Source organism: Dermacentor andersoni, chromosome 6, assembly GCF_023375885.2.
Source record: "Dermacentor andersoni chromosome 6, qqDerAnde1_hic_scaffold, whole genome shotgun sequence".
NCBI classification, from domain to species: domain Eukaryota; kingdom Metazoa; phylum Arthropoda; class Arachnida; order Ixodida; family Ixodidae; genus Dermacentor; species Dermacentor andersoni.
In genome coordinates, this window is record NC_092819.1 from 104,109,812 (window position 1) to 104,136,042 (window position 26,231).

A 26,231-nucleotide genomic window follows, 5' to 3' on the forward strand; every position below is an offset into this window, starting at 1 on the left:
AGCACCAAATCTCAAAGTTATTCTACGCAGTGCAAACATTTAAATACAAAAAAACACAGCTTTTTAAAAGCTCAAGTATTCGCTGAGCAAAGCATTGCACCGAGGAGGGAAAAATCTCCAAGCATGAAAACGCTCGTTGCTACGAAAAAAAAAGGAAGGGATCATTTCGTCCTGCGTTGCATTCGTACCACGATAACATTCACTAGCGCGCACTGCTACTGAGCTCCCTAAAACCAAATAACAACGCGCTCACGAGGGCGATGCTCAATTACGCCTAGATTTTATTGGGTGCAAGGTTTCCGGTAGCCGCTTATTTCGCCGCTTTAATCGCGTTGTTCTTCCCGTAAATCGGAGGTATCATCAGTACGTCTGTTTTCCGTCTATACCTCTAGCAGAAACAACGTATTCATGCTCAGATTTCTTTTTTTTTTTTGGCTGAAGGTGTATTTGCTGTGTGGTCATCATGACGTGGTTAGCGTCGGATCTGCTGCGGACGAGACTAACTGCCCAGCGCCGTGTCTGACACGTTTCGAAACATGGATTTGATCCTATTCCTTCACAGCACTAAATGTGACAACCAGTTCGCAGTGTTCACAGACAAAGCCGCCAGCTCCAACGAAAGTGATTTCTCACCCGTTAGTAAAAGGGGTAATGTCGCTATAGAGTATATGTAAAGCGTGGTTTACTGCTCTTGCACATATCTATGCAATACATCTGGAATATTTGGCGCTTAGTTTGAAAATTTCTTGTGAAACCCTCACACAGTTTTCGAAGTACAGAGGCGGGCGCGTACGTCAAACTTTCATTACTGGGAAGATGGGCAGATCACAAAGGCACACTAGGGGCCTATAACATGCAGCAATCGGAATGGCGTTGTAAGCTCAGCCCTGAACTGATGTAACGCTTCGAGTTGGTTCCAGTCCACACGCTACACAAAAGTCACTAGGGAATCGTCATTTAAGGGACACAGGTTACATACACATACATTTTGTGCTACGGAAAAGAAGCAAGTAAATGCAATCCGCAGATAACTAATGCGAGTGTGTTACCGGTTAGCTCTAAGAGCAACGTACTGTGAAAGTAGCCTGTTCATAAGAGCGAGGCATGTTTAGTGCTCGTTCGCAAAACGGGCCACACTTGGCCAGCACCCATGCGAGCAGGCAAATTGTGCGCATTTCGTATATTGTTTTTCTCATCTGTCTGTCATCTGAGGCAGTAATGCACCTCTAAACTCGCCTTGAAGTAGAGTACCCTGGGTAGAGGGCATAACGCGTGAATGTTGCACACGGTTCGTCTAGGCATCGTGTGTTAATATAATGCGCAAGATTTCGAGTGGAGGCGTTCGCCGATGTAACATAGTGGTAAGCTTCTAAGCCCTGCTTGTCGGCGGCAGCTCGTACATTGTATTGCGTGTTGCGTGAGGGCGGTGTCTGGCACAAAAAATCCGCCCACTATACTGCCGGTGCATCCATGTTCAAAATATTCCATAAAGGCAAAATTTCGTGGTTTATTTTCTTCACTGCCGTGTTCATGGAGCATAAATTGCAGGTTTCTACCAGCACATATCAACTGAGCGTTGTATTTGGCAATGCGGGACCAAAGAAAAAAGACACTTACAATTATCTTGATTCAAAACGCAGTGGCACAGCGTAAAACATGGCAGGGCCCTGTGTTCTGCTCAGACTGTGGTGGCCGGTGCCACTGCTCAGAGCATCTACATTATTCATCCGCAATCGGCGCGGGCTAATGAAACGTCTGCATTCTGATTTTAATCCTCCCAATTTATTCTGAACGAAACAAGGAAATACCGAACCGAAACAGCATTAAACAAAATGAACACAAATCGCTACATCTGAGCGAGATATCGGCACCAGCGAGTCAGTGTTTTATGCCGTGGAAGAACCATTTATGCGTGGTTCCGTGATTTAGGCAACGTTCGGTATTAAATCGCATCGTTTACGCAACATTTACTCAAACTACCACGGAAATTTTGAAATGCATTGCTCGACTTGGTTCCTCCTTCTGTAGACCTCCTTGCGGACTCGACTTTGTACCCTTTCCAGGTGCGTCTTTGGACTGCGGTATATGTGTCGGGTTTGCTTGGCGGGAAAGAGCGCGCGCATGCGATACGGGAACAATACACGAACTCTCTTCCATCTGCCACCCAAAGCAAGATAGAAAGCGAAAAAGGAAGCACGACTAGCTCGAGATCGACACGCGATGTGAAAGATACCAGAGTTCTTCTGCAACTTGACAATTTCGGGAAGTTGTCTGCCGTGATGTTGGTTCTTTCCGCTCTTTTATTATTATTTTCTTCCTACAGCGTACGATTACTGGCGCTTGCTTACCTGACGTTGACAGTCGCGGCTACGTGCTGCGAATCTTGGCAACAAGCGTCTCTAACGGCAGCCCCTTATCTACACTTTTTTTTCGCCATCAACTTCTGCGCGAGATTAGCGGCAGAAACAACAGCAGCTATATCGTTTATGGGAATGAAATAAGGCTTGGAAAAGCGCGACGAACTGAGAAACATTGACAACACCGAACACGCTTCCCTAACTTCTAAAAACGTTCACATCATAGACAAGAGTGTTTGTGCGGCTACCGATTGCCTCATAACCGAGACCCGAGGTAAGGTTCCGAATGAAATGCCCAATCGCAACTGCTAGGCGAGAATTTATGGTTGACCAGGTGCGTTCACGGAGTAATAAGCGCCAATTATGAAATCAAAATCGGCAGAGGCCTACGGAACTCGCGCCGTTCTAAATGTCAAACGTGTGCGAAATGTTTCAAACACGCGGTTGTGTTTTGCACCCACCAGGAACAAAAAATATTTTTTTTTAAATGCCGGGAATTCATGAGCACCTGCGATTTGAGAAGGACGCAATCGAAGCCAATAAAATCGAATATAAAAGAATAGGCGTAACATGCCAACAATATCGTAGCAATCATTATTTCATAGTAGACGACACAATTTGTGGCGGAAGCTTTATCGGAGAAAATCGTTTTCGTTAGGCGTGCTTGTTCATATCCACCACTGTCGATGCCTCAAATCACTGTGTACTTCAGTTGCCGCTCAATTTTCTCCGAACTCCGTGCATTCGCAATCCGTAGAACCTATTGCCAATGCACAGATTTGTGTGGCCTCAGCGCAAGGAAGCGCGCCGACATAAAAGAAAAATTATGATTTCGGGGGATGAAGGGGGAGGGGGGGGGTGTAAGGCAGGGTAGAAGAGACGATTAGCGAGCTGTAGAATGTGGTTGCGCCCGTTTGTGCTTTCTTCTTTGCCTTCGTTTTCGTCCGACATGCGAGACGAAATGCACCTATATAGATAGACCTACAGACCCTAAACCCCAGAAACATAAGAGTAGAAACACTAAGGCGTGCGATTACATACGGATGATGTCGATGACGTGCAAGTAAGAAAAGGATGGCGTGCACACGCGTGGGAGCGAGTTACCATTCCGCGCATGTTTCGTGATGAGTTGGGCTTAGTGTCGCCATTTTTTTTCCATTTTTTTGCACACCCTGCAGCACCACAAGAAGCAATCGTATACGTTACGAATCGCCTCGCGCTTGCTGGGGCATACCACGTTTCCGAGAGTGGGATCGGGTCTTGGAAACTACGCGCACTACACAGTATGACGAGACATTGCGTACGATGACTGCCTTTTTTTAATGTTTGTTTCTTTCGCACACATACACATATAAGATGGTAAAAGCATCTGCGAAGCAAACTCGGGGAGCTCAACGCGTGACGCAAGCAGCCACGTATATTTACATGTGAGGCATCGGGCAGAGGAGGGTACCATTCGTGTTTTCTGCGGTAAGTCCACTGTACACTATATAGCATATGCGTATAGACGTCATCGGGGAACTGTGAAAACAGTTGCCAGTGAACTTTCGCCAGTTGTATATCACTCGGAGCTACCCAGATGTTGACTGTACAGTCGCAGCAGTCGGTGCGGAATTGAGAATAAGCAGTGAATCGGGGCATTTCTCGAAAAAGAAGTCGGCACAGATACAGGCAAAGTACACACAGCACCGATAGTTTACGACGTACCGAAAAGTGCTTATGTGTTGGCAGTACCGTGGATCTGATCTAAGATACTGCAAAGTTAGGATTGATGCGACTATAGATAGCGCAAAATGTGCAGTTAACAAAAAGAAAATGGGAACTGAAGCCAATTTACAAGAAACCAAGTAGTTGCGCGCTAACGCAGGTAGGTTGGGAACTAGCTGCAAACAAGCCAGCGAAGGCTAAAAGTTATTATGGTATTACAAAACCACTTGCGAATTCAATTGCTGAAAGTTTTTTCAAAACAATGCTAGTTCTACTCGGCCGTCAAAGTTACTCGTTTGTCATTGCTTCACTACTGTAGTCTCATCCACGATACAGAAGAAAAACAAGTTTGTAGAAAGAAACACTGCCGTTCTCCTCGAAGGAAAGATTTCAGTATGGGCTCTACTAGATTCGCGCATAACGAAGTGGTTGTAACTCACACTTCATAGTACGATTTCCATTTAGATGGGGTATGTACGTACGTGAATAGCTACCGTTGTATAGGATTGCAGAAAATAACTGCTATTAAACTCAACTGCAAATAGAAAACGTTAGAAGTTAGATTTGTCATCACCGCCGAATCTCAGTGACATGATCACGAAACCTGGATGAGCAAACAGCTGAAGACCGCAATACCAAACATCCCTAATGTTACTACACGAAATTACGCGGTTTCGTGCTAAATTCACAATGCAAGCCCTTCCTAGCAATATCTACATTCTTGCTATTTTCTACAGTTGATTTCGCTGGCGTTTGAAGCAAGAAAAATAAATCATTACTGTCTTGGTAATACCCTCTCACGCACACACAGACACACGCGCATTCGAAAAGGATGACACTGTTTCACGATGAGTGGACAGATGGAGACAGCTACGACTAAGGCTCTGCGGAAAGAATACGGAGAGCTTATTTCCGCGGATAGCTTACGGAAGCGCCAGACTTGGCATGCCAGCAACGGTCTGTTGGCAGCATTTGGAATCAGTTCGGTACGCCCGAAAAGTGCTAAGCCTTACAACTATAAGAGCAATGGCTGAAATTTTCATATAATGCGACGAGGACAGGTAACAACACCAGCAAATACTCGCGAGCCGTACTCTTTGTGTGAGGGATCAGCAAAAAACAATATTGTATTCGGCAACATGGCCCAGTCATCACATAGGCCGGAAATGTAAACACTAACGTGACAAAAGTCTGCCATCGGCGCCATAACTTTGTTGAACACAGAAGGGTGCAAAAGACGGATACCTTGGTGGTTTTTAACATACAGCCTCGAATTGCAACAGCGCGGTAAACAGGAATAGTTTGTGCGGTGACCTTTTTTTTTTTTTAATTAGTGATACAGGCACGCCAGATAGAGTATAGAGAACACACTTCACGACAGTTTAACCGCTGAAAACAACTGGTTATTTATTTAACTTTTCATTTTTTTATTTTTTTGACGGGAAGCAATAGAGGACTTAGACGCACGCGAATCCGAACGACGGCTTCTAACGACGTCTAACGTAGTAGCCGAACTTGTAAACGCGCATACGTCTCAGAGAAGAGGGCCGGCGATTCTACCACTCTCATATTTCAGGGCAAGGATTTAAGTGAAATGCGGGATTGGAGCCGTGCGACGAGAAATTTCCTCATAATCTCACACATGAGTGCACTAATAATTGAGATTTATTTAATCAAAATTTGAGATTGAGGGCCCGCAAAATTTCCGCCGTCCTTCTATCTCCGGAAATTCCTGAGAATACGCCTTCTGCTCCGTTCGTGTTGGTTCCGCTGGTTGAAGAAACGCCTCGAATTGAAAAGACCGGTGCATTGAAGCCACGGCCAGCTGAAGCTGTGTTAAACTACGCAGATGTTGACCTCTTATTTAAACCTGTACAGTTCAAGCCTCGAACATTCAATTTATAGAAATGTGCAGTCCGCAGAAAATGCACGACGGCTGCGAAAAATGTCCATGTGTCCCGGCACATTCTGACAATCGCGTATAACAATAGCCAGTGATGTCAACTTAGAGCCAGCATCAACTTCAGCTTGATGTGATTTCCGCAGGCTAGCATAGAAATCCGCCTACCGCTGAGTGGCTAAGGAGTTACTTGGACAAAAAAATTGGATCCCAGTGCTTGCCTGAGTTGTAAATGTAATGGTTTGTCCAGCATGGACATAACGGGAAATAGAAGCATCCTGATTGCCTTGAATTATAAATTATTCCGAAGTTCCACTGCGCAAGTGCCACAGTCGGCAACAGAACTGCAGCAATGTACCACCGGAATATCCGACATTATGGTTCCGGCGCGGTATTTAACAGAAGCATCGCTTACGACGGAAGTTGTACCAGGCAACTGCAAGACTGCTACCGCGTTCACTCGTAAGCTCCGCCTGTCTGTCGACACCCGAGTGGTGACCACTGATAGCAGCACCTGCACACTGCTATCTGCTTTATTTTTATTTATTTGGTTTTAATGCGAAGGTTAATGCCTCAGGGTATACAGGGGTATGGGATGCGGGCTAATAAGGATGAATAAATGAATGAAAAGAGATTTGCGGATTTAATAAAGCCCAGGAGGGATCGATAACGTGGTCCCTGCATCCAAGCCATGTAGTGGCTAGGATTATGCGTCGAAAGTCCTGCTGCTGCGAGGTGCCGGAGCCTCGTCGCTTTCAACGCAGGGCAAACCCACTGCGGGTGGTGGATGTCGGCTTCAGATCTGTTTCATCAGATGTCTGCTGGGTAGGACTAGTTACAAGATTTTGATCGACGTTCACTCAGCGGCGTAATATGCTGTCAAATTATTAAAATATGGGAAACTCGTAGAGAAGTAGCAAACCTATCACAGTCATCGGTTAAACGAAACACTTCGTCCCTTTGTTGGAAAATTTCAAGGAATGCAAAGCATCTGATTCTGATTCATCGCCTGGTCTGCAAGTTTGAAGAGGATCCACAGACATTGGAATATCCCGCAGGCTTCCTCCAGTAAACGATAGCACAACCGCATTTATTTACATTGTCGTACAGAGAACTATGTCTTCCTCTGTTCGTGCATATAGTGCTATTTAATGAGATGCCACTTAAAGGCAGTAGTTTCGCCGTTTTGTGCATCGGGAAAATAAATTCAGTTCTGCATTGCTCAATCGTGAGTTTCTTTAGTACACTGTGGTGCAGAGAACCGATTGATTTTGATTTGTTATTTCAAATCATATTAATAAGCATTGGTGGGGACAGTAACCTACACTGTTTCACGTAAGGATTTTTCCCTAGTGTTCCTTCAACCAGCAGCTGCGGCTGCTTCAACGGAAAACAGAACATTCGTGGCACTTTTGCTGGGCTTTCGCACTTTTCTGTGTAGATATATGGAGCTGGCGGCTGGTGCACATTTGTTGTGACGCCTTTAAAAAAGCTATCCGGTTGACCAGAAATTTTTCTGAACCTTGTAATCCCGAGCAGTCAAAAGCAAGATTTCAGACTTACGGTACTTCTCATTTGTCAGGTACGACGATGGTTGCCATGTAATAGCAATCACTGTAAAGAACATAGTTGGTTATAACATTCCAATAGCAACGCCAACACCAAACGACAGAATATCATGATGAAGACTGCGGCATTCGGCAATTCTGACAACTCCAGCCACGTGAAGAAATACCATTGTGAGTGAATTATCCGGCGGATGAAGATTTCTCCCCGTAACAATGTATTTGATTAGTTGTCTCTGGAAACGTATGGAGAAACCATTACTGACTTAACGTACGTTAAATCAACAATACATTTAATCCTTTCTTTGGGGTCGTCGCTCATGAGGTTGGTTAAAAATGACTTGATAGTTCGTATTATGCCGAAGTAAGCTGCTGAATACATGGAAATCGACATGAGGGAACGTGTAATTAAACGAAGTGCACAAAATGAGCCATGTAATAGAAAATAAACTGAATGAATAGCACAGCCTAGATTTCCCAGGCTTAAGAATGTTATTCAATGATCATTTTACGCAGTCCTCTTCTGTGTATCACGGACTCGACACATCATTTGGTAACTGGCACACCATGACGGTTAATTCTTTAACATCGCGTGTAGACGAACACGTAATAGGTAGTTCACCATTTCTATCCTTAAACACCTGAAAACTTAACACAAGCAAGACCTCTAACACAAGTTCAAAACAGCGCAACGAAACATTTGGCACAAGATCCAGCACATTGTTGAGTCACGTTTCAGGGTGTGATCTGAAAACGAATACGACACCAAATGATTTCTCGCCAGGATGTCGTGAAACACGTAACCATCTACTATATACAGATAGTGGTGACCGTTTCTTTTTTTAAATAGCTATGTACAAAACATATATACAATCCTTCTCTCAGCCAACACTTTGACATCAACTTCACAAGTTTGCACATATCTTTTTTGGCATTCAGTGTCCATGCAAAACGAAAGCCCTTGCCGGCCGTTAAGACATACTTTTTTTATATAAATGCATTAAGGGTAGCTCGTCATTAGTACAAGTGCTACGGGTAACGTTTCATTGGGTGTATTCCTCACTTACGGCAAGCAAAAAAAGAGAAAAGCGGGAAAAGCCGCTGCCTGCGAACTGTGACTAGGTTTTCATCAATTGCCACAATATGTATGTCATGAGCAGTTTAATTTATTTGTGGTATTTGCCCAAAGAAATTCTTCGCTCTGCCTACAAGTGACTTGCGTGTACTTTCCCAACAGGCGCATCTTGCAACAGAGTTAGACTAGAGGAATTTTCTTGAGGAAAATATTCAAACTCATAGTTGCACGGTTTCCTCCGATTCTAGGGCAGTTTCACCACAGGTCTTCCTTCCACCACTGTCCATCTGAGCCTTAATTGCTGAGCTTCATTACCGTGATGGACTAAGAATGTCATAATTTTGCACTCGTCACAATCATATCAGAGATTTCTAGAGTCACACATAGATAAGACACAGATGACCTTAATGGTTCTACTGAGCCTAGACAATAAAAGCCTTCTAATAGTCTACCTCCGGTCGGCGGCTGTCGGACGATGATGCTTTTAATTTATCTTTAATTTACTCTTAGTGTTTTTATGCATTTTTAATAATTCACTATCCAAGACATCAAGTACACAAAGTAGTGCCCGCTTGTAAGTTTAATGTATATTACGCAGTTTCCGAATTCCTTGCCCTACGTAATCTCCGTATGAGCATCGGTATATACTTAAGTCATAGCTACATTACTGAAGGACATTTGCAGCATGTGTCTGAACGAATAGTGACACTTCAGGAACACTCTTCAACGATCTCTGTCTGAGGATAATAACCACCAGTAAAACAGTGTCATTAACACTGCAAATAGTGTTCACGCATGAAATATGCCCTTGAAAACGTCACAACAACAACAGCAGCATCAGCCGCTTCAGTAAGAACACTCCACCGCACAGCAATACGGCGGGCACACAGGACGAGTACCTGTTCCGCCCATGTGCTGCCTCACTGACGAACGATCATGCACACGAACACACATTGCTTGGCCCAAAAAAGAACTTGAGCTGTGTAACGAACACGCCACTTGGTGAACACTGGGATCAAAAGATTAAACACACCCCGCAAAGATGCTCTCAAAAAAACTGCTTGTCCAACGAACTCGTGATGACTTGCCAGCAACGAAATTAACTTTCCGTGACCGGGCACACTAAGCTCTCAACAAATCAGTATAGAAGATCCTGACGGCGTCCTCTTGTACTATTACAATCAACTGACCGCAAACGAGAGCTGTATTACAGCTTTTGTGGAACTAGACTAGGGTCTACGAGCCGCGACCACCAGTGCAAACTAGAGCGAAGCGCCAAAGAACAGATCGCTTCATACCTCATAGTATACAACCCTTGCTCATTTAACTGGTACCCGAAAAAGAAGGCGCCAAGGAGCCGTACGTTCACTCTCATTCGTTGGTATAACAACACAAAGAAAAGGAACATGAAAACGACTAGCACTACGGAAGGTGTATTTATCTTCGCCAAGCGACGGACATTTAGGCCTCGTCATTTGGCATACTGTATTACTGACATATTGAGCACCACTCGAGTCGCTTCTAACGGCGACAGGGGTGTTTTGGTTTAAATATACATATACGTATAGCAACAGGGAAAGAAAACATGTAGGCAAGCACGGTAACACGGAACGGAAGATATTGTCAAAGAAGGTTGCTTCGATTTGCGTACATACAAGTGTCAACACTCACAAACACACACAAATAACAGATACACAAACATGTAATTTGAACATTGAAGGGTAGAAAATATTCAATAGCCGGCTATGAAGCAAAAACACTACAGAAAGCGTACTCTTCTGCTGCGAGAGATATGAATAGGTATCTTTTTGCAATGCCAGTATGTAATGCCTAACTTTTTTGTTTGATCTTTATATTTGTCCCTAGTCATGTTGGAGTCAAACCTTAAATTCAAGCATGGACAGCCAATCTATAGAAATTTTCGAACAATCCTCTAATTATAACACTAATGCCCACAGTAATGACTAATGTCGTATATAGCTAACTTACAGACGAGGAAAACAAACCTTCATTACCGCTTTATGTAGACTATACGGCCTAGCAGCAGCTTCTTTGTGGACAACAGCTACTCCTTTATTGAGCACCTTAATCGGGATAGACTGGAAAGGTACCGTAAACGTGGGCGCTTATTTGAAGGCTTGAAGCTCGCAATAAGAAAAACGTAAAGGTACTGATATCTCGAGTAAATTATTTTTATACTGTTATTTTGATTTTGAACTATTCTGTTACAATTCTGGACAGCATACTCAGAAATAAATACGGAAGTTTGAATAAACGACAATAAATAAGCATGATAGGTGAAAGTCTAGCTGTAAAAAATTAAGAGCAGTGGAACATCAAGCAATATAAAGCGCAGTTTTTGCCGCTTCCGTCCCTTGCAGGCAATGATGTATTCTATGTCATGCCAACTACGTATCAACAAATGTCAAGCAACTTTGGGAATGTCTTAAATACTGAGAAGCTGCTTTGTCGCTGGTATTATTCCTATTGACAGAAATAAAAACAAGTGATGCACATTGTTTCTTCGCGTATGAGGACACGGTAGAAGGAATGTATGGTAAAATGAAGGAAAACGCTCAGAACGACAAAAAAAAAGGGTAGACCTCCCGTGTCGACTCTGGAAGGAGCGAACATCACTGGCGTTACAAGGAGTGCGCTAAACAAAAGAAGTTGAAACCGCTCGAGTTTCACAGCTCGTCTGTGCATGATGGGTTTGTATCGGGGTTATGAGAACTCCGCATACTAGACTACGTGATAAAACAGGATGGCTAAATGGTGGCATCTTCTCGGTCAGAGACGACGTTGAGTAAATAAAGAAAAAACGATGCAAACATTTTGCACCACACACGGACAAGGCTCCCTATGCGCCGTTCACGGCTGCTCGCCTATACTAATGCGCGAACCCACGGATGACCTCGATAGGCTGTGTGGTTGACGCTGCCAGAGGCCACATCTGTGAGAGTGCGGGGAAAGGTTCTAGGATGTCACCAGGGCTTTCACAAGGAACAGGAAGACAGGCGTGGGAGCCGTGGAAAAACGACTCTGTGACCGGCTCAACTATCACGCGGTTCCCTTTGGCTGGAACGCTCCTGCTGCGCCACACACACACACACACACACACATGAACACACACACACAAAGAATACCAACATAAGGGCAGTGGTAGCAGAGCCACCTGTCGTCCGCTGCCGTAGCGATTCGCACGTTTGCCAGGAGAGGTGCAGCTCCGAAACTGCGGACTTCGCGGGGAAAAACTCCGGATCGAGGCCCCGCACGCTGCTTGAGAAAGCTGGCCACGAGAGAGTAGAAAGTTTCGCCACAGGACGAAGGAGCCCGGGCCACGTTGACAGAAACGAAGTAGAAAGCAAAACACACCGACCTCGGCACAGCACTCGACACTGCCTTGAGATGGCTACCGTAGCGACAGCAGTAAGGGCATTGAACGGGACGAGGGGCTCACTTGCCGAAGCGTTCTTGGTCTGAGCATCCTGACGATGGGCCGGCCCAGTACACGGGCTGCTGACCGGTCCCTTGAGCATTGCCGTTGTACGACCTGAGCAGTAGTTGGGCCGACACCTCGGCCCACGGGGACGACGAAGTGGACTCGACGGCAGTCACGTCTTCGCCGTTACTTGCGCTTCTGCCCCCGCTGCTCCCGCGGCGGGGCGTTATCACTGGAGACGCGGGAGTCTGGCGCACGCGCACCGCGTCAGGGCTGCCGAGGCTGATGATGATGTTCTTGTAGACGGCGGCGTCCTCGCTGCCACTGCTGGCACTCTCCTCTACGATGGAGGAAGCACCTTCCAGCAGAGACTCGTCGCTCTTGAACGCCGAAGCCGCCGACGAAGCGCCACCGCCGGAACCACTGCGGCCGTACCTGACCGAACCGCCGGGCAGGTGTTGAAGGTGGTGGTGATACTCCTGCTGCTGCTGCGAGCTGCCGCCGCGAAACACGACGTCCAGCACCTCGTCGTCGCTGACGGAGGGCACGTGGCGGCACAGTTTCCGGTGCCGCAGACCGGGGGCCACGTCGTCCTCGTCGTCGGGCGACAGCGTCGACATGAGCGTCTCGGAGCGCGCGATGCGCCTGCGGAGGCAAGGCATCCACATCTCGACCAGGTCGTCGGTCGTCTGGCAGGAGATCTCCCGCTTGGAGGCCGAGGCGGCGCCGAACGCGGCGGCCGCCTGCTGCTGCTGCACCAGCCTCCGGCGCTCGTGCGCGCCGGGAGGCGAGTCGGAGGAGGTGCGCTGCGCGGGCACCTTGGGCGACGTCCCGAAGAGCGGCTCGACCGAGTGGCGCAGGTGGGTGCGCCGGTCGAGCGCCTCGGCGGCGCGCACCGCGCGGATGTGCTGCGCGACGCTGGCCGCGATGCGGTCTTGCTTGCTGGCCCGGAACCGTTCCAGCAGGTTGAGGCTCTTGGAGCGCGTCGGCGGCGGCTTGATCACGGTCTCAGCGGTGTGGTTCCTGCATTCCGAGAGAGACACGCCAGAATCGGGGAGTGTCACCTGGCTAGAAGTAGCGGGCGCAGTTGGTCGGAAGTAATGACTACGTTGTTTGCCACTGCCAGGCTGACTACAAGCTGTTTAAGGGAGTTTCTGTGGTACGCCGTGAGTTTCAAGACCTTGGAGAATGAGAACTTTGAGTACTCACAATTTAGAGACGTGAACTGTCACGAGTGTCACAGGAGCTGCATCAAACAGCCGAAATACATATATGGTGAAGGAGCGGAGGAGCAGGTATACCTTTGAGAAAGGCTATACATGGTGATTGTAAAGGTACGACGGGGTACAAGGGGACATCTCCTGCAGCGAACAGTGCAAATGACTCGCTCACGGCGGACGCGGCAGAACGAGAGGCTATTAGCAGTTGGCGTTTCTGAGATGGTTTCTCGCATACCTGGCACGCAATATGGCATTTTGTGCCATTACTAAAATTTGGAAGCGCAGTGGCAGAAATGGGCAAGAGCGCGCGCTACACCTTGAAACGCTAAAGGATTCCCAATAAACTCCTAATAACAACAAGTTAGCTCGCTAAAAAAATATTTGTGCGCTGTTGTTACGTACACGATTCGCCCCATCAGCGTTGCCGGCGATATATATCAAGTGTCACACCTATCAATGCTTGTGCATATTTGACGCAATGTCCTCTCAGCTGACTTCAGGCGCATTTGACGTATCTCTAATCTGGATATCTTGTAACCAGGGTCCTCACCGACCGTTATTTCACAGAAGTGGTTTAAGAAAAGTTTTATAGAAGTGGACATGGAAATGCTACTAAATGATACCTATCCATGCCCAGAACACGTACCCACAGCCGGCAAGTAAGAATATAATCAAATTAGCCGTAAAGCAGGTGGAATGTGAGTGCCTGTCACGCGTTTGCCCTCTGCCTTGCCGCCCCCAAGTGCCATCAACTCCACTTGGCGCGAAGTGCCCGAGATCGGGACGAAGGTAACTTGGGTCAGAGAATCGGGGAGAGCGGAGAGCCTCCGGCCTCGCGAGTGCACGTCCCGAGCCCTTGACGTGTGTTTTGAAGAAGCCGCAAGTAATCGGGCCTAATAGGCCCTGTGCCTTGCGGTAGCGTGAAAGAGCAACAAAAAAACAGAGGTGAGGGCGGCATTCCAGAGTGCCAAACACTCAAGAAAGAAAAGGTCAACCAAGTGTGCGCGCTAAACAAGACAAGGTCGAGGTGATTGTGCGTGAAATACGATGCGAATAAGACATGAAAATGACACAGAATAATGAGATAAGACCAACATTTAACAATGAAATCATTTCAACGACCATGTATGTCGACCTTGGTTTCCTTAGCGTCGACGACAGCTTAGTTTATATATATATATATATATATGTCGAACTCGGACAAGAAATCCCGGCGCACGATAATGGGCCAAGCTGCGACACTGAGGCACACGACGGCAACCGGCAAACGAGACCATTAATTATGTGCAACTTTTTCTCATACACAAAGAAACTCAAAGCACGTGACACGAAAAGGGCCACGCAAATCCGGTTGTTTCGCAACGGACCATTAAGCTTCGGCCCGGATCGATGCCATCCAGCAAGCTAGAAGAGGGACGAGAGAAAAAGGAGATGCACGAGGTACACGAGAGGGGACGTCCGTGTTTGGGGCGTGAACACAAGTCGGGGACGTGTTGCAGACGCACGAAGTTGTGAAGGCGAAGCTGCAACCATCGCGTGCCGGGGCCGAATGCAGTGTGGAGAGAGAGAGAGAGAGAGAGGGCGAAAAAAAAGAGTAGAAACAGTGCGGTAAAGCTATCGATACTGTTGCCCCTCGCCACTGGAGCCCAGAAGTAAGTTCAACGCGGGTGAAATGGTTCATTATGGAAGACAAGGACGAAGGATGACGTCAAGGACACAGTGTGTGTTCGGCGTCGGGCGCATCTGTGTCTCGGCTGAGCTACGAAAAATTCCACTGTAGTATACGCTGTCTGACAAATTTTGGATGTACCGTTTTTGTTTCGCTGATCATTGTTCCCGGGTTTCGGCTCGCCGTTTATTCTTACCCTCTCGCGCTCACCTGCGCGAGGTTTCTGATTGGATCAGCTGGCAGGGCGAACTGGCGCTTAGTTCAATCTTTGGATCAGGTCGAATTCTTCTGCAGCTACGAAGCTGTTCTTGCTCGTGTAACCGGCATCAGTTTATTTCGGTTGCTTCGTGGCTATATCCTGGTAATAAAACCGCCCTTGATCTTTTGCAGCCAAACAAAGTGCTCTATATGTTCTTGACATAACAATTGTTACAGCGCAAACACATGCAACTCAGAAAGAAGTTTTAATGAAGTACCTATATGTTCTACTTCAGCGTGCTGCAGTATTCGCGAATTTTATGTAAATAAATAAAAACCAAGATGTTATGTGCACAGCAATCATGCAAACGTTGTACAAATCAAACCGCAGTTTCCTTTCAAGACTCGTCGGTAATATTTCTCCGCGTATACTGGCGGCTGAATTCGTAAGCCCTAAGAAAAAGGAAAATGGGCGCCTGCGTTAGCGCCACTTTTCTAGCGTCGGCAGAAGCATGTACTATTGTGGACATCAGAAACGATATAGCTTTAATGGGAGAGTTCGAACTGGGGTGCCTTACAATCCGAAAATTTAACTTATTGATTTCACATCAGGCTGCAAATACTTTTTTTTTTTTTTGCGGTAAAGAAGATGAAGTGCCTGTAGACAGCGCCGGCTACACCGGCGCTGTCTACAGGTCAACAAATTTGTCTCACAAATTTGCCACGTGACTGGGCACTCGAGGCACTTTGCGTGTATTCGCGGGCTTTTTTCGCGCTCTCAAAAACACTTTTAACGTGATAGCGCTAAGGGTCCCGCGTTGCAGAAAATTCTGCGTCGGCGTCCCGCGTCCAGCGTCGACCTTCCTTATACAAAAAATCGTTCTAAAACCACGCATACCCAACCACGCAGACTCTCCGTGTAGCGCGGAGACGTTACTGAACTAAGTGAATTCCTTAAAGTAAGAGGCGTCAGAAAAATCGCAAAAAACAACCTAAGCACAACGTACCAACATGAGAGCGTGGGATTGTAATTTCCATATACGAGAAAACATAATTCTGTTAAGCGGAAACTCAAACACCCAAACCCCTTTCCAGCGTTTCTACTTTTCATAGAGAGGCGCGACCGGTTCCTCGCAACACCTCCAGATGGCGCGCGCCTCCGCACGTCCGCGATCTACGCAAGAGGGGACGTTTCTACCAGAAAGCTCGCCTTCGTACCCAGCGCTCGCCGACAGCGTTTCCCAGTAAAGATTAAGGTTACATAAGCTGCAGTTGTCGGGAAGCGTGAGAAGACGTCAAAAATATTCGAATGCTGCCGCGTTCCACTCTTAAAGGCGAAGCTTAAGCGTCCTCCAAATTTTTATGTAGCACATATTGAGCAACACCTATCGCATCCTTCTGCCCCTCCCCCAGCACAGGGTAGCCAACCGGAGATAATCTCTGATTAACCTTTCTTTCTCTTTGCCTTTCTCTCTCTCTCTCTCTCTGTGTCTCTCTTTATCGGGAGTCTTTCATGTTGCCCTACAATTTTCTCGTTTACACTTTTGATGTAATTATAATATTTGAGAAGTTGATTAATTATGAATGCGCTTTGGAGAGCATGCAAGGTCAAGCCCTACGCACGTGTTTAGGGTTGCCTCGGTGCACATCAACAGCCGCAACAATTGCTGTCGCTGGGAACCATATGATCCAGACACACGTAGCTGTCGACTCTCTCAGAGCGCACATTCGCCATCTGTCAAGGATCCCCGACCATCATTTGGCTTCCCTACCAGCCGAGAGACCTCAAGCGACCTTTTCACGAGTGATTAACGCTCATAAAGAGTGCATACCGTCATATTTTACACTGGCGACGAAGCCTTCAACTCCCCTGTGGTGCCTACGACAGCCTCAAGTGAATTTTGCTATTCCTGGAGTTACAAAAAAGTCCGATCATCCATCGCCAGCTCTGAAGCAACTTACGCTCCTATTACTCCACCAGACGTATCAGGACCACATACATATATATACCGATGGTTCGACCTCCCGTACCAGCTCAACTGCCGCATTCGTCGTTCTAGCCAAGAAGGTTACAGCTAAATTCAAATTGTCGCATACAACTACATCTACATCGGCAGAGCTTGCAGCTCCCCATGCCGCTATGATGTACGTCAGCGAAGAGCCAACAGAGAAATGGGTCGTATTTTGTGACTAAGGCAGCCCTTCACAGCATCAAGTCTGCATTACGTCACAGAACTTACGAGCACATGACATCTGACATCAGGGAAGCGCACCACCATGCTCTGGAAAGAGGGCACACCATCATATTTCAATGGATTCCTGCTCACTGTGGCATCGTCGGCAACAACCTAGCTGACAAGGCTGCCCTGTCTGCCCACGAAGATACCCAGACGCGTTCAAAATACCTTTGGCGAGGTCGCACGCTGCCAGGGAACTTCGCCTACATGCACGCAAAAAGTCGCAAGATCTCTGGAGTTCAAGTTCCTACAATTGCCGATTATATAAACTGGACCCCACGCTACAGCTACAACTGCCATCTAGCCTTTCCCGCGGTGAAGGAACCTTGCTGTACCGCTTGTGGCTGGGAGTAGCGTTCACGAACTCATACTTTTATCGTTTGGGAATGGCCGAGAGCCCGATGTGCGATTCCTGTGGGTGCGAGGAGACCATCGAGCACTTATTGTGTACCTGCCCCCGCTACGACGTACAATGCCTCTCTCTGCGGGAAACTTTACATCGACTGGACTTAAGACCGTTCAATGAGTCAAAGATACTCGGACCGTGGCCCCACCCGTCACTGGCACGAAAAGCGAATCGTGCATTAGTGCAGTACTTGAAGTGCACCGGCTTACGAGGCCGTTTATAGTGTCCCTGTGCATAGTGTCCCGCCCACACGCACTCAGTGCTCACTTTCTACCCTTTTCCCCTTTCTATTCCCCTTTTCCCCACCCCCAGTGTAGGGTAGCAAACCGGATGCTCTTCTGGTTGACCTCCCTGCCTTTCCTATCCTTGCTTTTTTTCTCTCTTTTTTGATTAATTAAGCTTAATTATGTAATTGGGTGGAATGCAAAAAATAATGTTAGTATCTCCAAGCGACGGCAAACAATATTACATCGGTTCTGTCCAGTTAAGTGGTATTTCCATATTACTAAATTTCTGTGCAAGATAGTTGGGACATCCTGTATATAGGCGTACCTTTGATAAAAAGAAATTAGGGGGAAGGGGAGGAGGGGGAGAGGCAGAACCATGGTACGCGAAAAAAGAAATAACATCAATGAATTGCGGGTCACTGCATATAAGACGCCCAAGCGGTATCAATATACATAATAGGTGCTCAAGCAAAAAAAAAAAGTGTATATCTGACATGTTAGTGTTACACTGACGGAACTAATGGACGAACATAAGGAACAAAACGCGGACGTATGTGGCGGAAACTACCAACTTGTTTAATACAGTTAAATAACATGTAGTGATATTTAGTAAATAATGATTGTTCCGCTATATTCTTACACACAGCCTGACGTCTGTACAACTAACGCTTCCTCAACGAAGGATCCCATACGTCCTGGTCGACTTCGTATATACTGCATTTACTGCGAACGCCTCTACAGGGAAAACCACTTCAAATAAGCTACCTCTACAACGAATAAATTTGCGGTTTTATAAAGACGGGGTGGTTGCTTTACAATGAACGCACGTACAGCGGCGCCACGGCTGTCCTCCGCAGCTGTGAAATCTATCAATGAAGTCTAGAATGCTTCCTTTAGTGATTTTTCTGTACGCGTGTTCCGTCTCTCTCTCGGGCGAGTTTAACAGTAACAAAAGAATAAAAGAAAAGAAAACTGAACCGCTCATTGAAGCAAAGAAGATACTACTTTTCATGCTTGCCAATTTTGTCAGATTGGTTCCGCCGAAAGTTCCCGACACAAGTAAGCCATAATGTAAATGCGCGAGTTAGGAGTAAATCAGCAGCTTTGCAGGGAGGGAAAGCACGTAACTTCGTAGTGAGAACCACGGTAGCAATCGGTGCCAATTTTGTCAACGTGCTGTTACCAGAGAAAACTCACCTAAAGAAATACAGCCTGATAATTTTGTATAAACATATCGACAATGATCAGACACGCTTCGAAACACTAGTCTGACTTGTTCCCTCCTTTTCGGCGGGCCTTGAACGGACGCTAAACAAAAAATTAAGTTGCGCTGTGGTAGCAAATTCGCAGTTCATAAAATTTAAACAAAAGATGTCGCTGTTAGCATTGGAGGATACTTTATAAGTCAGTAAAGACGCAAGATCTAAAGACTGGTGGCGACGCCACTTCGAAGTTGCCGCACCAGTTCGTCGTGATGTCAATGACTTCGACGACGCCTGCTCGGGTCTCGTTCATTGATTATCGGTAAGGATGGACTACATTGTGTTCTGAAAGATCGAAAGGTTGAACGTGGCCGCTCTCCGAAACGTTTACTCAATTACAATCGCCTAAAATACGCGTCGATACTTTAAAATTCGTGGCGCCACGTTGAAGTACCAACGCTGGGATTTCGGCATGAAATTAAATAAAGAAACAATCCCTAACCTTCGTTTCTCTCTTCTAATAACAAATCCATGCGCGGGCTTGAGTGAGCGTCTATAATGCTGCTGAGCAGCCTTTGCTGAGCGTGTAGTGTTTGCCCTTTCCCCTCTTCCTCTTTCAATCGTCTTTCCCAATCGCGATGAAGCCCTAACTAACGACTCTGCATCCCGTGTCGGATAGCAAACCGAACGCTGGTTTGTGTGACCTCCAGAATACTCTTCGTTTTTTTTTTTTTTCTGTTTATCTAAACACATACACACGCACGCACACATACAACCGTATGCCTTGTCCACTATTATTATAGAGAGAGAGAGCAAATGATAAAGGAAAGGTAGGGAGGTTAACCAGGACTGAGCCCGGTTGGCTACCCTACACTGGGGAAAGGGGAAAGGGGACGGAAAGATTAAAAGAAGAAAAGAAAGTCTACTGGGTATATCGTTCGGTCACTCAGTTCGGATCACAGACGCTGACTCAATCCAGTTGCCTTCAAATATCGCAGCAGAGCTTTTGTGGCCTTTTGTGGCCTTTTGTGGCTGCGATATGCGAGGCCATGGTCCCAAGATCTTCTTCAAGGTGAACGGTGTTCTATCTAGCTGAATGAGAGCTGTGCAGAGGTCATGCCTTTCGTTTTGAAAAGATGGGCAGTAGCACAGTAGATGCTCTATAGTTTCCTCGGCACCGCAGGCATTACAGTCGGCGCTATCAGTCATTCCAATCAAAAACGTATATGCATTGGTGAATGCGACGCCCAAGCGTAAGCGGCACAGCACTGTTTCTTCATTTCGTAGAAGCCCTGGTAACAGCCGCAGTTGCATAGAGGGGTCGAGGGAACGCAATCGTTCTTGGGTGAATTCAGGTGTGTGCCACTTCTCTAATGTCATACGGTGTGCTACCTTGCTTAGGTGTTGGGCTGCGTCGGTCCGCGATAAAGGTACAGAAAGAAAGGTTGCTCCTTCGTGTGCTTTCCTAGCAGCTTCGTCAGCGAGGTCGTTGCCGGAGATACCGCAATGGCCAGGCAGCCACTGAAACACGACGTCGTGTCCTTTCGCTATCATACGATGGTGCATTTCTCGTATCTCCGACACTAGTTGTTCACACGACCCGGGACGAAGAGATGACAGAAGACATTGTAAGGCCGCCTTCGAATCGCAGAATATTGCCCACCGATTAGCGGGTTGGTTGTTAATGTAATCAACGGCACCTCGGAGGGCAACAAGCTCCGATCCGGTCGATGTTGTCATATGAGAAATCTTGTATTGGATGCTTAGTGAACGGGATGGTATAACCACTGCGCTGGTGGAGCTGGTCTGAGTGGAAGAGCCATCCGTATATATATGTACTCGATCAAAGTAGAAAGTGTGCAAACAATCCAGAGCTGCCTGCTTCAAGGCCAAGGTAGGCAGGTCGGTCTTCTTTCTTATCCCTGGAATCGTAAGACGCACTTGAGGTTGTTTTAAACACCACAAAGCTGAGGTTGAACGTGCAGAGGGTGTGAAACCCGATGGTAAGGAGGCACGATGGATGCTGACCTTGTTGGAGAAGGACGCCTGTGGTCGTCGTTCTGGCAGGCAGGCAAGAGAGCTTGATTGCATGCGTGAAACATGACGAACATGGGCCCAAAGCGTGTCGATGCTGATGTAAGTCGCGATCGGATGGTCTCGAGCCATTATGATGGTTCCTGCTGTTGAGGCGCTCCGCGGAAGTCCTAGGCAAACACGTAGTGCCTTTGCTTGCACGCTCTGTAGTTCTCGAAGATTTGACTTGCATGTTTTAGCAAGCACGGGAGAACTGTAACGTAGCAATCCGATGAAAAGTGCTCGATATAACTGTAGCATGGAGCCCACTGAGGCTCCCCATGTTTTCCCGGCGATAAACTTGAAGACATGAACAATAGATGTGAACTTCTTCTTCAAGTGGGCAACATGAGGGCTCCAAGAGAGGTCCCGGTCCACAATGACACCCAAAAACCGATGATTTCTCTTGTAGAAGATAGGCTGGCCATTAATGCACACTGGATAATGAGACATTGGTTTTCGTGTGAAAGCGACTAACGCACATTTTTCTGTTGAGATGGTAAGGCCCTGTGTGTGAAGATAGTGAGATGCCTGTGTTGCTGCTTTCTGCAGCCTTGCGCGAACCTGCAGACGAGTGACCGCTAATGACCAGATGCAGATGTCGTCGGCGTAGATTGAGACACTCACTGTTTCCGGTAGGGATTCGGCCAGCCCAAGAAGTGCGAGGTTGAAAAGAATAGGGCTTAGAACCCCACCTTGGGGAACTCCTCGGCATGTGTAGTGGTCGGTAGTCGGACCATCTTCCGTACGTACGAACATGGACCTTTGTGTCAAGTAGTTTCTGATCCATCGATATACTCGCCCTCCTAGTTCAATTGTCAAAAGTGCGTCTAGAATGGGTTGATGGGAAACGTTGTCGTAAGCACTACCGTATTATGTTCACCCGCCGTGGTTGCTCAGTGGCTATGGTGTTGGGCTGCTGAGCACGAGGTCGCGGGATCGAATCCCGGCCACGGCGGCCGCATTTCGATGGGGGCGAAATGCGAAAACACCCGTGTGCTTAGATTTAGGTGCACGTTAAAGAACCCCAGGTGGTCAAAATTTCCGGAGTCCTCCACTACGGCGTGCCTCATAATCAGAAAGTGGTTTTGGCACGTAAAACCCAAAATATTATTATTACCGTATTATGTTCCAGCATGTGTTAGCCTACGAGCCCAAACATCTACGAGCGCAAAGTCATCTCTCACCAAAACTTCGCCATGCCCTCTATGACCCTTCGTTTGTACTGTCCCCTCTTACCTCCGCCCCCTCCTTCTTTTTTTTTTGTAATCTTGATTATTCATTTTGAACTCTTCTGCGTCCCTGCTGCTTCGACGGCATCTTCGTGCGGGTCGTGGCGAAGGAACTAGAAATGCGGTGAAGCGAACGCTGAGAACGCGGGACAATCTTTTTCTTTTTTTCGCTCGGAAGGAAGGTAGATGGAAAAGATGGTAAAACAGCTTCTATGCCTCGCTCCTCGCGCAGCTTGTTGCATGCGCGACTGCATTTGAAAGGCAAGCACAGAAGCATAGATATGAGGCACGCATGCATACTTCAGCAGCATCGCAGTGACAGCTGCAGGTGACGTTGTTCCGGGAGATAGAGAAAAAATATATACACATATATGTTCCCCTCAAAAACCGAGACGATGCGGCGGCGTATTAGGACTTGCTGTTGGCTGCTGCCTTCCCATCTCATTTTTTTCCCCTCGTATTTACAACCTCATTCCCCGTGTTCCGCTGCAAGCGCCCTGTAGGCATACACGAATGTGGCCGCACCAGCGGGCTTATGAAGAGCGGCTTAGAAAACCCTAAACAAACCAGCTTCGGGTCAAAAAGCAGCATAGTGAGCTTATCATGCATGCGTATTGGACGTCGTACCCGAGTTGTTTGCCGCCGACATGCACGCTTAAGGCACCCCTCCCCACCCACCCACCCCCTTTCTCCCTCACTCCCTCCTTTCCTCTTTTCCTCCTTTGCCTCTGTGCTGATAGTTGTGCATGATTTCGTATACGTGGAGCACGAAAAAAAAGAAACTAAAAGAAAGACAGAGAGACGAAGACACTGTCTCTCTCTCTCTCTTTTCTTTCATTTAGGCTTTTTGATGCGCTACGTATACGTAGTGAAGATGTACCAACTCGCCCCCAAAACGCCGCACTTATGTTTTGCTGTTTGCTATCCTGCGTTTTGTTTTGCAAACTGCGTGGTAACTAAAGGCTCAGCGCCCGGTAAGACCTTCTGTTGTAGTAAACGGGAGCATTTTGTCTATCTTTCACAATTTCCTTCTTTGTATTTTGGTCAGAGTTCAGGAAGTTTACTCGCAGGATTCCAACGAAAGACCCGCTCCTGTGCACACGCGTCTTAAGAGACTCTTTTATGTTGCTTCGTAGGAAAAAAATAATCACTCTACAACAAGGGAATCATTCGACCTCCCACTTCTATAGAACCTATAAAATGCGAAAATTAGTGTATTAGTGCTTCGCACGATCTCGGTGTCAGTTACAAATGCAATCGCCCACAAAATTCTTTGATAGGACTCGGATTTGTCACGACGGCCAGGCATATCCATAGTACACATGATAATCGCCGTATGAAGTCGGCGAACCTAAGTGCCCGGATGGGAAACAAATATTTTAGGAAGACTTTTGGCTCTAAGGCCACCAGCAATATCTCCACAGCTTTCTGAAGGGTAATTAGCACAGATATTTTTTTTAATCTATCGTCTCTAAAGGTTTAACAAAGCTGGTTACTGTTCTTCACATTTCGGTAAAACATCGTATTTCTGGATGTATCGCCGAAATAGTGTCTATGCGGCGCGCGCACGCGTATCTTTTTGTATTCCGTATCTGCACAGATATGTCTACGATTACCTGCATTTGGATATCTGTGTTACTCAAAAGTTAAAGCATATGTTTGTGCTTTAGAGATGGTCCGACTCGCGACTTGTTTCATGTGGGATTCATAAGAACCCCCGTTTGCATTTTCCAAGAGCTTTCCAGGGATACTTTATCTTGTGCAGTGCTTTGATGCACAATGAAGAATAACCATGGACAAATGCTCTACAGGTACCAGTATGTGCTTAAACAGAGGTTATAAAAATGGCAGCAAGAGCGCATATGCCACGACGCATGTGCACAACACACGTTCAGGACAATTAAGTGGGTACTTATTTACGGTCAGTCACTCCGCTGTGGTACCTCACTTTCAGTGTGTCTTAATTGGCTAAGCTGGTGGCAACAGATGTTTTGAAAGAACTGCGCGGCACATATGCCCTGTGAGAGTTGTCTTCCTTGACAGGAAGGCCGCTGCAGTGAGCCGCAGTTCGGTAGGTTGTGAACGTTACGTCACACAAACGTGGATGCATATCCGACAGTGGTTACTATGGAGCACTGCCGCTGTCAGCTCACGCGCTTCTCTCCGCTCTTCTGGCCGCGCCGTGCACATCAACGACGCAGCCTGCTCCGTCTACATAAAGGGCTCTTGGCTTTTCGACTATCCAGCTGAGCTAAGGAGCACATTCTTCTCAGTGCACACCAAAACTCCGTGACCAACCAAGCACATTAAATGGACTAAACTGGCGGTGCTTACCTGGGAGACTCCATGGAGAACTCTGACGTCGAATGCGACGAGTTCCTGGACACGGCCGAGGCACCGGCGGCCGTGGCCGCGGCCATGTTCGAGTTCATGTATCCGATGTGGCAGCGCACGTCCTTGGACGTGGTGAAGGCGCTGCGGTTGTTCTTGTCCGGCCGGAACAGGATGATGTAGACGCGCGGCATGAATAGAAGCACCAGGGCCACCTCGGCCGAGAAGCTGATGCAGAGGCAGAGCGTGATCACCTTGTGCTTGCTGCCGAAGTAGATGGGCACGAACGCGGCCCAGATCACCAGAGTCGTGTACATTGTGAAGCCAATGAACTTGGCCTCGTTGAAGTTCTCCGGCACGTTGCGCGTCTTCACGGCGTACACCGTGCACATCGCGATGAGGAAGAAGTCGAAGCCCAGAGGCGCGATGATGCCCAGCGTGGTGGTGTTGCAGATGAGCTTGACGCGGTCCAGCGCCGGGTACGCGAACATGCTGTCGGGGGGCTCGAGCACCACCATGGCGCCGATGATGGCCGCCTCGACGGAGATGAGCAGCCACGTGATCACCACTTGGGCGGTGGCGCTCATGAATCGAGGCTTCTTGGTGATGATCTTCTTCTTGGAACCGGCCAGGATCCTGCAAATCGGCAGTAGCGCTGTACTTTGGGGGTCGTAGCACTATGCGCTCACGCTAGCATTCACAGACGCAATGTCGCGCGGCCAAAATATTAAGTGCGCTGACCCTGCTTCGAAAAGAAACGTGAACGTTTACGTTCCGCGACCTTGTTAAGATGGTCAAAGTTTTCGACAATATCAGTGATTGGTGAGCGTAAATATCTTGCCTCGGGAGAGTAAATATCTCGCAAGACGTCAATGCAATGATAAAGTTAAGGAGTATAGATATTATCGTTAACTCACATAAGATCGCGGCCGTTGGCCTTTACAAGCCAGCTTTTCTTGACACATAATAAAGCTTACCAGGCATTTCAGTGTGGTGCGCGCTAAGAAAGCAGAACAAAACCTGTTCGGCTATTTGGAATCACAGAGCTTAAGCTTGGAGAAACGAAGCTTGGCTTTTTGTAGTTTTAGCTTTTGTGCAGCCACAATGTGTTTTCGTGTCAGCGACAGCTAGCGCTGATCCCGTGACCAGGCTTGTGACCTTTTATAATGTGCTATTTAGAACAAAAGTTTGGGCACGACGTCTGCTACGAAAAACAATTAGGCAGCCTCGCAACCTAGCTCCACAGCTCAGAGCTTAGAGATAGAGCGTGTGCTTTCGTGCAGGTTGAATTTGGTCTTTCTTTCATTTTATAGTATTTCTTTTGATTCGGTGGACTTACCGCAAGGCAACTGCCGTGCCACGTTCCGACCGACACGACTGCAATATTTAA

General features: G+C 47.2%; 1 protein-coding gene across 1 annotated transcript in view; it reads right to left on the bottom strand.

Moving 5' to 3' along the window:
• Window positions 1-417: 417 nt before the first annotated feature.
• The window catches only part of LOC126522689 (metabotropic glutamate receptor 5-like), a 402,455-nt gene continuing 376,641 nt past the window's right edge, over window positions 418-26,231 (bottom strand). The window contains exons 13-14 of the mRNA XM_050171464.3: window positions 24,845-25,477; window positions 418-13,069 (exon numbers count right to left, since the gene is read on the bottom strand). Coding sequence (XP_050027421.2) covers window positions 12,061-13,069; window positions 24,845-25,477 — 1,642 coding nt within the window. The 3' untranslated portion in view covers window positions 418-12,060. The remainder of the gene's footprint in view (window positions 13,070-24,844; window positions 25,478-26,231) is intronic.